We start from the raw sequence: 11,530 nt of genomic DNA on the forward strand, positions 1-11,530 counted from the left end.
ACTGATTGAGCACCTACCGAGCCCCCGGCCTGTCACGGGCGCCGTGGGGGAGGCAGAGTGAGGGACACAGATGTGTGGAACGGAACCCTCAGGCGTGGCCAGGGTAAGGACCACCTGTGTGAAGGGGGCCTTCTGCTCAGAGTCCCGTGACTCTAGAGACCAGCCAGCCAGGCCTGTCCCTTTCTGAGCTCAACATCTGCCTATTGCGGATGCAGGTCAAGCAGTCAACTAGAGCCTGGGCTCAGCCATCGCTTCCGGAGCTCTCCATGTGTCACATGGAGCCACCATGTGCTCCCGGGACATCCAGGGTCGTAGAGGCCTCTTTCACAAATGGCAGACGGGCTTGTTCCAAACTCGGCGAACAGGAAGCGTGGTTAAACCCCGTTCAGAATCCCATGCAGACCCCAGGTTCACGGGAAGCGAGCAGCTTCCTCGCCAGTCTGTGACCTCCGTCCCCTGCCCTGGGCGCCTTCAGTGACATGTCTGCTGGACATGGAATGAGACACCCACGTCCCCAGCCAGGCCCCAGGACACCTGGGCTCTGAGAGGATGCTGCACAGCCAGTTCTGTCCCCGGGAGTCCCGTGTCCCCGCCCGTGAATGCCACACCTGCCTATTTCCTTGAAAACTGAGAACCGTCTTTGTGAATGACCAACTCCCTCCCTGCAGCTGGCCAGTTAAACTTTGGCATGTGTCACTGCCGAGGGCTGACCGGCCGTGTCTTTGCAGCCTCCGCGGGACGAGAGCCTCAACGGCCTTCTCCAGGGCTACAGGATCTACTATCGGGAGCTGGATTACGAGGCGGCCTCAGCCACCGAGTCCAAGATGCTCAGCACCCCCTCGGCGTTGCGAACCGAGCTCCCAGGTGAGCCCCGCCCCCCGAAGGTCCCCAGGTAGCCGCCGAGCACCTGCTCACGCCAGGGAGGCTGGAGGTGAGGGTGGACCAGGCTCTGTGACAGCCGGGGCATACAGTGAGGTGGCAGCTAACAGAAAACTCCTGGGCTTTGGGGTCCCCCAGCTGGGGAACCAGGGGAGTCTTCACGGGAGAGGAGCCCTTTGACAGAGGTCATCAGCGTGAGAGAGTGTCACAGAGGATGTGGAGGGCAAGGGGGACTGACGAGGGCCCAGCAAAGCTGAATGGTCGGGAGGTTGGCAGGGGAGGATTCACACGGGGGGAGGATTCACGCGGAGTGGGGATTCACAAGGGCGGAGGATTCACACGGGGGGGATTCACGCGGGCAGGAGCACATGACCGCATGAGGCCGGGGTGCAGCTGGAAGGCGTGTGGCCTGTGTGCCACGACTTCCTCGAGGGAGAAGCAGCCAGGCCCTTCGGGGACGGCCATGTCACCACCCTCGGGGGAGCGTGTCTGGGAGCAGGAGGAGGCCGGGAGCCCGTGGGAGGCGGTCGCAGGCTCCGGTGTCACAGCAGGTGGCCCCTGGCCTGGGCTATGACGGTCACGGTCGTTCCACGGAGGCGGCTTCGGCCCTGTGGGAAGGCTGCGACTCTCCCTTCTCCTCTCTGAGGCAGAATTAGGGGGCCTCCCTTCCCGATGTCCCCTAAACGGTGTCAGAAGAAACACTCTTTGCCCCTGGACATCGTGTGACGGGGACAGAGTGACAGAGTGGCTTCAGAAAGTCTAGACTGCCAGCTTCCTCGCGCCTCCAGGCTGTGCCTCGAGCTCGCTGGGGCATGCGACGGCGGGACTCGATGTGCCCGGCCATGCGCGAGGGCACCTGTGCCCCAGCACGGCCCCCCGCGGGGCTGCAGCTGACCCTGGCCCTGCCCCCTGCCGGGACAGGTGCTGTGGCGGGGAGGGGCTTGTTTGTCCCCACATCTTCAGCAAACCCCCTTGCACGTAGCAAACAGCAGTCAGCACCCCAGGGGCCTTGTGGCGAAGTCAGGACACTGACGTCGAGGTACTGGGGAGCAGCAGGGTGGGGACGCCCGGCCACCGCGCCCCTCACTGCAGTTCGGCCCCTCCGAGCAGGCCTCTGCCCAGAGCACAGATGAGCTGGCCACGGGGTCTGGTGCCACCGCCGCCCAGGGACAAGCTCGTCTCCGCGTCTCCTCCAGTGTGGCTTTGCGCCCTGTCGTGCCAGATTCTGATTTGGTCCTTTGAATGAGAGGGCGAGCACGTGGGCCCCGGTCCTGGCAGGGAGCCTGGCTGATGCGCACAGAGCACGGTTGCCCCAGGATCTGACGGGAAGGGTGGGGCTGGCAGCAGGGCCTTTGTGGCCTTGGGGGGCTGGTGGTGGCCAGTGGCGGCCAGCGCACCGTTTCCCGCAGCACAGCGCTGGGGGCGCCTGCTCCCTGCGTGCTAACCGCCTGTCCATTCTGCTCACCCCGCAGCCCAAAGCAGCTTCAGGACCGTGAATAGCAGCTCCGCGCTGACGACGTACGAGTTAACACGTAAGTGCCCCCGTCGGCGTGACAGTGCCCTGGACAGCAGTGGTCGGGCCAGGCCAGCTGGCCTCTCAGGGGACCCTGAAAGCCAGCTTGGGTCATGGCTCCAGCGTCTGGAGCTCCCCTCAGACACCGCCCCTCTGCGTGTCAGCACACCTGCGCCACCAGGGACACAGGACAGGAGCCGGCTAGAAACGGTGGGGAGGGGGCATTGCTGACCGGCCCGTCGGGACAGGAAGTCAGCTTTGGGACAGGAAGTCAGCTTTGGGACAGGAAGTCAGCTTTGGAACAGGAAGTCAGCTTCGGCGGCGTCTCTCTTCTAACTCCTTTTGTAATCATAGTAAAATATACACAGCATAGAATTCACCATTTTAGCCGTGTTCGAGTGTCCAGTCCAGGGCAGCAAGCACGTTCGCATCGTCGTGCGGCCGTCACCGCCACCACCTCCAGAGCTTTCGTCTTCCCGGACTGAGACCTGTCCCCGTTAGGCACTGACCGCCCTCCCCAGCCCCCGCTGCCGCTCCCCGTCTCTGGGTCCGACTCCTCCGGCCCTGCGGTGGGAGGCAGAGCCCGCAGCGTTTGCTCTCTGGCGGACGCCTGTCAGTCGGGGCTCACCGCGCCCCGTGCGCCCGCCCCCCCCCCCCGCTCAGGCGGGGTGCTGCTCCCTCAGTGCGTCCGCCCCGTGTCATCATCCTTCGTCCCCCCTTCATCGGGGGCTCGTGGCCAGGGACAGGTTTCCAGTGCGGGGGGCCCACAACCTCGCCGGAGGGGAAGTGGATAAACGGACGGGAGGACGAGGCCCTACTGTGTGCGGGCACTCTCATGGGCTTGTCACTGCCACCACCCCGGGCGGCCAGGCGGGATTCATGCGAATCCTGTGTACTCCGTGCTGCTGCCGTAAACATGGCCTTCCCCGTCAGCCATGCGCTCACTCACCCCGAGCCCGTCACTCACAGCCATTTCCCCGTCTCCCACGACACACATCACCTCGCCGAGGAGCAGCTGAGTTACATGCAGACCAGGCCTCAGCGACGAGGGTTCCCTTGTGGCTCTCACTCCAGACTTTTCAGTTGTAGGTCATGAGGGACGAGACAGGCGGGCCCACCCACGCAGCTTGTCCACGGCCACCTTGGTTTGTCCCCTCCTCGTCCTGTGGACTCGGCAGCCACATGAGCCCCAGGGTTGAGAGTAACAAGCCAGGTCGTTGTGGGTCCCGGGAGCCTCTTCTGGTGGGTTCTGTGTACAAAGCTGCACCCCACTCAGCACGCAGGCAAAACCGGCCCCTGTTTCTGGGGGGACATCGGTGTCTGATCCACAGAACCTCTGCTGACCTCGTAGCTCGTGGGGAGGCAAGATGGGGGGCTGGTGTGTCACCCACTAGGTGATCAGACCCGCACGCAAGGCCTCAGGAAAGCCAGGCCACCGATGAAGCAATGTTAACCAGTGGGAGAACTTTCCAGAGTGTTCACTCTAAAGGTCAGCTGCTTTTGCCCTGTTGCTCGCACTTGGCCACCTGCCCTGTGTGATTCTACACGTGGCCTCAGAAGCTGCTTCCCAGGACACCTTCGTTAAAAACACAAAGGACTCTGATTTGCCTCTAGAAATATTTAAATGTGGTGTTGATGCTCTTACTTTTAAGAGCAAAGGCAAGCCCCGAGCACCCTCTGTAGCCCAGGTTCTGTGGGCGAGGGCTGCTGCCACCTTCCCCAGAGCACAGGCCGGGGTGTCTGCTCCCCAGCGTGGCCGCTCAGCCACTTAGCGGGCACAGGGGAGCAGGAGTGTGCTGGTCACAGAGGGGCGGCCCTCACAGACCCCGCTGTGGGATCGCGTCTCCGTGTCCGTAAGGCAGGGGCCCCCACAGGCTGACCCTGTCCCCGTCCCCCTTGCAGACCTGAAGAAATACCGGCGCTACGAGGTGGTCCTCACGGCCTACAACATCATCGGCGAGAGCCCGGCCAGCACGCCCGTCGAGGTCTTCGTCGGCGAGGCCGGTGAGCCGCGTCCCGACCCCCGGCCAAGGCCGCAGCCCGTGGCCCAGCCCAGTGCTCTCTGGGTCGTCCAGGATTGCGTGGGGGGGTTGGGGGGGCAGCATCCAGATGCCAGGCTCGGTGACAGCCGGGTCCCGCAGTCGGGGTTGCTTCCGAGACCCGGGGTTCGCTTCACCCCCGCCGCCATCACGTTTATCAGACCTGCTGTAGGCGAGCGGTGCTCATGCCGCGTGGGGTCTGGGTGTGTGGGAGCCTCCGTATCCAGAGGGGGGTCTGTACCTTGTCACCTGTGCCCCTGCCCGGGCCTCGGCAGTGGACGTGGCACCAGCACCAGCCTGGCTCCTGGGGACAGCCCCTTCTCGAGTTGAGAAAGCACTGCGGTCTCAGTTTGTGCCCCATCGCTGCGGGAGGCATCTGGGTGGCTTCGGGCATACGTGTTGCTCAGAAGACAGAAAAGTCTCTTGAAACTATAGATTTGCTTTTTAAGGACACAGAACTCGTTGCAGAATGCAGGTTCTGCCTTTCTCGTGAGTACCCCGAGTTTTTCATCACTGCTGGTTGGAACAAGAAACAAATCGCGAGCTTCTCACTGGCGCTGCGCCCCCTGGCGACAGACAGCCAGTGCCAGAGCCTTTGGTGGCATCGGAAGTGTGCAGAGCAGAGCGAGTTTGAGGGACGCTGATGCGTGCCGTGGGGAGTGAGTGGCGGCTGTCTGCGGAGGAGCCGACGCGGCCGTCCACTGCACAGGTCACTGGTGGGGTCTCGGGGAGCTCTGGACGGAGCACGGGGGCATGGCGCACGAGCACCTGGGCAGTGTCCCCTGCCGTGCGGTCAGCAGTGCTGTGTAGGCGGAGGCGTGAATGGCATGCAGGCTGTCGCCAACGATCGAATGGGGGTCGGTTGGCAGCCTACTGTGCGCCACGTGGGAGTAGCGGTCTCCTCTTCCCAGGGGGCGGCTGCCGCTCAGAGCAGCACCGAGTCTGGGGCTGAGGCCCCCGGTTCTCCCCAGGGTGCCTGTGGCTTTGCTCCGTTAAGACTCATGCTCTGTGAGCTGCTGCCCAGGAGCTGAGCCTGGGGACCCTTGTGGTGGCACCCCCTGTCAGTGGCGGCCCAGCCCAGGCAGCTCGGGGCGAAGGCGGAGTTTGCCGGTCCCCCCGCCTGCACCAGTGAGAATTACAGGGTGTCGTTGGAGCCCTTTGCTGCCCCCGCCAGCATCCCTTATCCCAGGACCCCCGCCGTGAGCCCCCCGTGGGGCAGGGTGTTGATTTTAAAGCTCTCTGCAAGCACAGCGGGGGATGGGAGGCTGAGCAGGGGCGGAAAGGGAGTGACGAGAACAGATGCTGTGAGAACTGGGGTGCCCGATACTGAGCCGGCAGTGCAGTCGGGCACGGTCCCCCATGGGGTGAGAGGGGAGAGTGGCCTCCGTGTGGCCTCATCAGGGCTGGAGTGGAGGGAGGGGCGGGACCAGCCCAGGTGTGAGTGAGGCCACAGCACTCCAGCAGGACCCACGGGAACCTCTGGACTTGCCGCCCCCCACGCCCCTCGCTCCTGCCAGGGCGACCCTTCCGGAGCCTCACCCGGGCCCCGCTCCGTGTCACTCCCTCCGTGGAGCCCCATTGTGCTGAGAGGGAGCATGAAACCTGCCCCCCCTCTGCTGCCAGCGTTACGCGCCCTGCCTCGTTCCGGCCATGCGGACGTCGTCCGGCCCCCAACCCCACATCCCTCTCCTGCCCTGCGTGCTCACGAGCCACCCCCTGGCCTCCGCGATCACCTTCTCCATCAGACACAGAGCTGGGAAATGCCGGTGGATAAACGATGTTATTAGTCACCTATTTCCAACAGCGCGGAAGGCGCTGGAGAATCTTCTGGTGCCTTATGCTTTGCTCGGAAGGGATCCCACACATCACAGAGCCCGGAGTCCGAGTCCTGGGCAGACTCTCCGGGGACCCTCTGGAGTACTGTGCCGGCCGTGGACCAAGCCATCGTCACAGCGCCTGCCAGGCCCTGAGGGGGACAGAGCCCAGAGGAGCACACGCCAGGCAGGGCGATGGCCCAGCCACCACCCCGAAGGGGCTGGGTCCCCAGCGTCCGCCCCGCAGGGCGTGCAGCCGTCCGCAGGTTGCAGCTGAGCTGTGCAGGGCGAGCAGACGTGGTCACCCGCACGGCAGCGGGTGGCGTGGCGGTCACACCGCCCACCGGGTGCTGGCAGTGGGCTGGGGAGCGCTCTGACCCCGTATCGCCCGGCACCGCCTGCCTGCCAAGCTCTTCCTGCCCGTGCTGAGTTCGCCGTCTACTTCGGGGCCTGTGGAGCGTGGGCGGAAGCGACACCGTGCAGAGGTGTGCGTGCCTTCGCCACCGGGTCCACCGCGAGGCACACGGCCCACCTTCCGCACCTGCCACCCGCCTGCGCCCCTGCTCCGCGTGCAGCGCTCAGAGGCCACATCCTTCATGCAAACCCCACGTCACCTCCACAACAGCATCTCCGCGGCGTCTCCAGAGAACTTAAACCTGCAACGTGTACACGATGCACCGGCCGCCGGCACACTCGCCGCTGCTGGTCCCCTCGTCCCTCCGTTTCCTCCACACGCACAGACGCCGTCAGAACCAGAGCCCTCGTGAGCTTGGCCCTGTCCCTGCTCCGGAGGCTCCTGTCATCGGAGCCACCACCACCCTCGAGCTGCCCCGATTCCGTTCCCGCTGGTCCATCGCCCGTGAACAGGCCAGGGCTGGGCTCAGGTCTCATCTTCAGCCTCGTCCGCCACACCGAGCTGGGTCCGGCTGGCCGTACGCACATGTTGACCACCACGAGAGCCAGCGGGCATGCGTGGCTGTCCCGGGTCCAGGCCACCGTGGGAGGGCGGTGCATCGGACAGCTGGCTCCGCCCCGCGGGGCCCGTGGACGTCCACGTTGCTGTTGCCATGTAACCAGTTAGCCCCGTGTAGCCGCCCAACACAGCACACCCTTGTGACCTCATGGCGTCTGCGGGAGTCGGGGCCGTGCTTAGGGTCTGTCCCAGGGGGTCGGCGAGGGCCACCGGCTCCCCCGAAGGCTGGGCCAGGGAAGGCCACTCGTAAGCTCGCTGGCGTGGCCGCCGGCTGGACTCGGTGTCCCTGAGCTCCACAGGGCACGTCACACTCGGCAGCGGGCGTCCTCAGCGTGAGCATGTGGCAAGGTGGACAGTGCTAGCGGGAGAGGCCACCACGCTTGCCACACTGCCGGTCCGGAGCCACTGTCACACGCGCCCAGCCCCACGCGGGGGTGGGGATGCTCGGGCGAGGGGCCCGGGAGCCGGGCCGTGGGCGGCGGACGGCCCTGCCTCACGCCTGCTGCTTCGCTCGTGAGGGAGCCACGGGGAGACAGACACTTGAGCCCGCCAGCACGCAGTCTCCACGGGGGACAGCGCCCACGTGGGACCAGTGCCCCCCACCCCGTGACTCCCTGCCAGGGGTCCCCGGCACCTGTGCTGAACCCGCCTCGCCACTTCACCGAGATGAACGGCGTAGCTCCACTCAGAAACCCTGCAGACGACAGAACAGCCTCGCAGAGGTGGACGGCGTCCCACGTCCCACGGGCCACACCCGGACCTCAAAACCGCCAGCGAGAGTCTCTCCCACCGGCCCCCCCTGCGGTTTCCGCAGCCTGCAGCACAGAGCATTGAGGTTTTCTTGAAAACGGATTTTGTGACGGTTTCCAGAATTTTCCTGTTAGGCTTCCTGAGAGTCATCGCTCCTCCGGCTCAGCCGTGAGGGGCAGAGAGGACAGACCCAGGCTTGGCGCCCACGGGAAGGGGCGGCCGCGGAGCTTGCTCCGGGAGCCCACGAGTGGCCTTGAACCCCCGCCCGCCCGGCCTTCTGCGGGGAGGGGCCTCTGCTCGGGGCCGGGCCGCCCGGGGGGAGCGTGTCGCAGTCACACTCGCTGAGTCACGTGGGCAAGTCAGGCCGTGCCTCTGGGACTGTCGCCCGTGCCGTGCGGTGGCGACCGGCGTCACCCCGCTGGCTGTGAGGCAGCGTGAGCCCAGGCGGAGGGCTCGGAACAGGTGCCCAGTGACCTGGCGTGAGGACGGCACCCTCAGTTCCGTCCTCGGCAGTGACATTCATGTCCCGCAGGTGGGTCACTGCGACCCCAGCAGGCGACACACAGATGCCACCCCCGCCTGCTCCTGCCTTCAGGACTCCGGAGCTTTCTGGAGAGACGGGCTTCAGGTTAGAGGGTGGCCCGTGACCTCGTGTCACCGATCTGTCGGGTATGATCTCACTTTGAATTGTCTGTTGGCTTTGTTAGCAACGACAGTGCCGGCTGCCAGCTCATCTCAGACGCGGTGCTCCTGGCGTGGGCCGGAGGCTGCGCGGCTGCTGGGGTGCACGGGCCCGGGGTGCACACGGGCGGTCCTCTGCCCCGGGGTCTGGGCACCGGCCCAAAACGAGGCCTTTGCCTCCGGGCTCAGCCGGCTACTGAGATTCTGCTGCCTCCTGCTTCCCTGCGTGGAGCTGGCTGTTGCTGTCTCCAGTTTTGACGTGTCCCCACCGAGCCGAAGCACTGTGGCCCATCCAAACCCCTGTATGTGGGGCGGGGAGTCCTCAGGCCCGCGCGACTACCCAGACCTGGCGTCTGCCCCCAGGCGTCCTGCTTAGAGGAACAGACGTGATGGCAAAGTTTGCTGAGTGGGTAAATTACGCTGGAGAATTCTATTTCCTGTTTACTTCGACAGGAAATCAGAATGAGTGTTTGACCAGAGAAATGGTGATGTAATTAAAGTAAACCGATGAATGCGTAATTTTTTAAACCACACAAAGAAATACTTATTTCATTATAGTAAAACATTAATAATTTAAATTACCTGTTAAAAGCTTAATCTACCCAAATAACAGATCGCTGGGTTACGAAAAGCGGCAGGAGGAACCTAATGCGGTCGAGTGTGGGATGCCCAGGGCGGCCCCCCACGACCGTCGTCCCAAGTGACCTCGTGGACACCCTGCCGAGCAGCCCCTCGGCAACCACCCCATCCGTCCCCGCCTCCCACACGCCTGACTTCTCTGCCCGCTGTCCCGTGTTAACCCTCCCGTTAATTAACAGCCAGCGGGAGTTCTGCCTTCCGGGGAAGACCGCAGAGATCGCTGGGTAGAGTGCTCCTCCAACACAGCGTCGTGCATTTTTAAAAAGCATCCGGATCTGGCGCGTGTGTTTTCCGTGCCCGGAATGTGCTAAGGCAAGAGCCAGAGACGTGGCAGACGCCCGTGGGTTTCAGACGGAACACGGTTTATGGCGGGAGGACTCGGCCGGCCGGGCTCGGCAGGGCGGTCCCGGAAGCCCCAAAAGTCTAGAAGTCCTGGCCCCGGCCGGCGGGGGCACCCAGAGCTGCCAGGGCTGGAAGGGTCTCGAAACCGATGTGCGCTGCTCTGCGTTTCCATGGGCCACGCTGGCGTCACCGTCGGGCGTCCTTGCCACTTGCCGTGTTTTATGGCACGGAAGTGCCGTGCCACAGGGCGGCTGGTGGGGACAGCAAAGCCTCAGCTTGGGGACCACAGAGCTCGCAGCGCAGCCTCTGGGCCTGAGGGGTGGGGCCAGGGGGCTTTGTCCAGCAGGCGGCGGTCACGGTGCCGAGGCGTGGGGGCTCTCGTCCCGGGGACCTCCTGGGGCTCACGCACCACCGGACCGTGGGTCCCCATATCCAGAGCATGCGTCTCCCACAGCGGCACCGTCGCCACTGTCGCGGCCCGGGTTTGGGGTGCGGCCCGGGTTTGGGGTCGCGGCCCGGGTTTGGGGTGTCTTTGGGAAGGAAGCTCTGGGGCGGGGGGTCCTAACCTGCCGCTGGGGAGAGGCCACGCTCCACTCCGCCTTTCCCATCCTAATTGTGCGACAGTAATTTGGCGATAGAGTTGCCGATGGCAAACATGCGAAAGACATTAACTTTATTTATGTTTTGGATTATTAATGTGGCTGTTAAAATTCCTCCAGTTAGTTTTGATTGAGTTGTTTTTGTGTGTGATTCTGTTGTTTAATGGAGCGGTAAATAAGAATTTCTGATAATGAGGCCAAGCATCTGTCACAACAACCTGGCTGGGCCGTTCGCATTTCCATTAACGCTGGGGTGGGCAGCGAGGACCGGCACCCCACAGTTAGAACAGAATAAATAGTTGGTGTCAGGCTGAGTGGGTGTTAATTACTGTTTTATTCTGCCTGGGGGTGGAGAGAGGAGAAAGCGGGGAGAGGGTGACTCGCAAAGGTCATTCCCTCCTGGAGAGGCCTCCCAGCGAGCCGGTCAGCTTGGCCGTGTCCCTCTGTAGTGACCGTTTCGTCATCTGCATCTATGGCCTGTGAGCAGACTCAGTCGGAAGGCAGCGCCCCTGGGCCCGCAGGCGGGGGCCGCGGCAGGCGAGGGGCCTGCTGGCTGGCACTGTCTCCCGCAGCGTGACCCCGACAGCGCGTGACTTCGGCACAGACTCGGGGGGGCGTGCCGGGGCCGGGGTCCCAGCAGGCAGAGCGCAGAGCGCCTCCGAGAGCGCCCGGAACTGTTCGGGCGCAGGCACTGCCTCCCGTTACTCCCGGCCCCCAGGCGACGGCCGGGTGTCCTCGTCAGGCAGCTTCCGCCTTCGGGTGGAGGGGCGGGGGCAGGAAGCGGGGTCCTCGTCCCCGGTTAGAAGCCGCAGGGGCCTCACAGACGGACAGGCGCGGTTCAGCCTGTTCCCTGATCTGGAGGATGAGGCTGCATCGCGGACACGTGCATTCCGGGCCCATGTCCCGCCGCCGCCTCCAAACACTCTGCCGGCGGAGCCGGTCCAGGAGGTTCTCTTTGTCATTCTCCGGACTTTATGTCTCGCGTTTAAAAACGGGACTCGGGAAGGGCGGCGGTGTCCCCAGCGTGGGCCGGGTGGCCCAGGGCAGGGTCTCGGGTCTGTCACGAGCCCCCCGTGCGCCGGCAGCCTCCTCAGCCACCCTCCTGTCCTGCTCTTTCCGCAGCCCCGGCCATGGCCCCGCAGAACGTCCAGGTGAACCCGCTGACGGCCAGCCAGCTGGAGGTCGCCTGGGACCCGCCGCCCCCCGGGAGCCAGAACGGGAACGTGCAGGGCTACAAGGCAATGTGCTCTCGCGCCCTGTGCTTGCTTCCCGGCCACCGATGCCGGGACGAGCGGCCCGAG

The 11,530-nt window shown here is 64.5% G+C and overlaps 1 protein-coding gene across 1 annotated transcript in view; it reads left to right on the forward strand.

The window, feature by feature from the left end:
* SDK1 (sidekick cell adhesion molecule 1) overlaps positions 1–11,530 on the forward strand; it is a 200,020-nt gene that overhangs the window by 145,308 nt on the left and 43,182 nt on the right. The window contains 4 exon segments of the mRNA XM_023532757.1: positions 729–864; positions 2,352–2,411; positions 4,295–4,396; positions 11,352–11,523. Coding sequence (XP_023388525.1) covers positions 729–864; positions 2,352–2,411; positions 4,295–4,396; positions 11,352–11,523 — 470 coding nt within the window.

The sequence above is a fragment of the Pteropus vampyrus genome, unplaced genomic scaffold (assembly GCF_000151845.1).
Source record: "Pteropus vampyrus isolate Shadow unplaced genomic scaffold, Pvam_2.0 Scaffold90, whole genome shotgun sequence".
Lineage (NCBI taxonomy): Eukaryota > Metazoa > Chordata > Mammalia > Chiroptera > Pteropodidae > Pteropus > Pteropus vampyrus.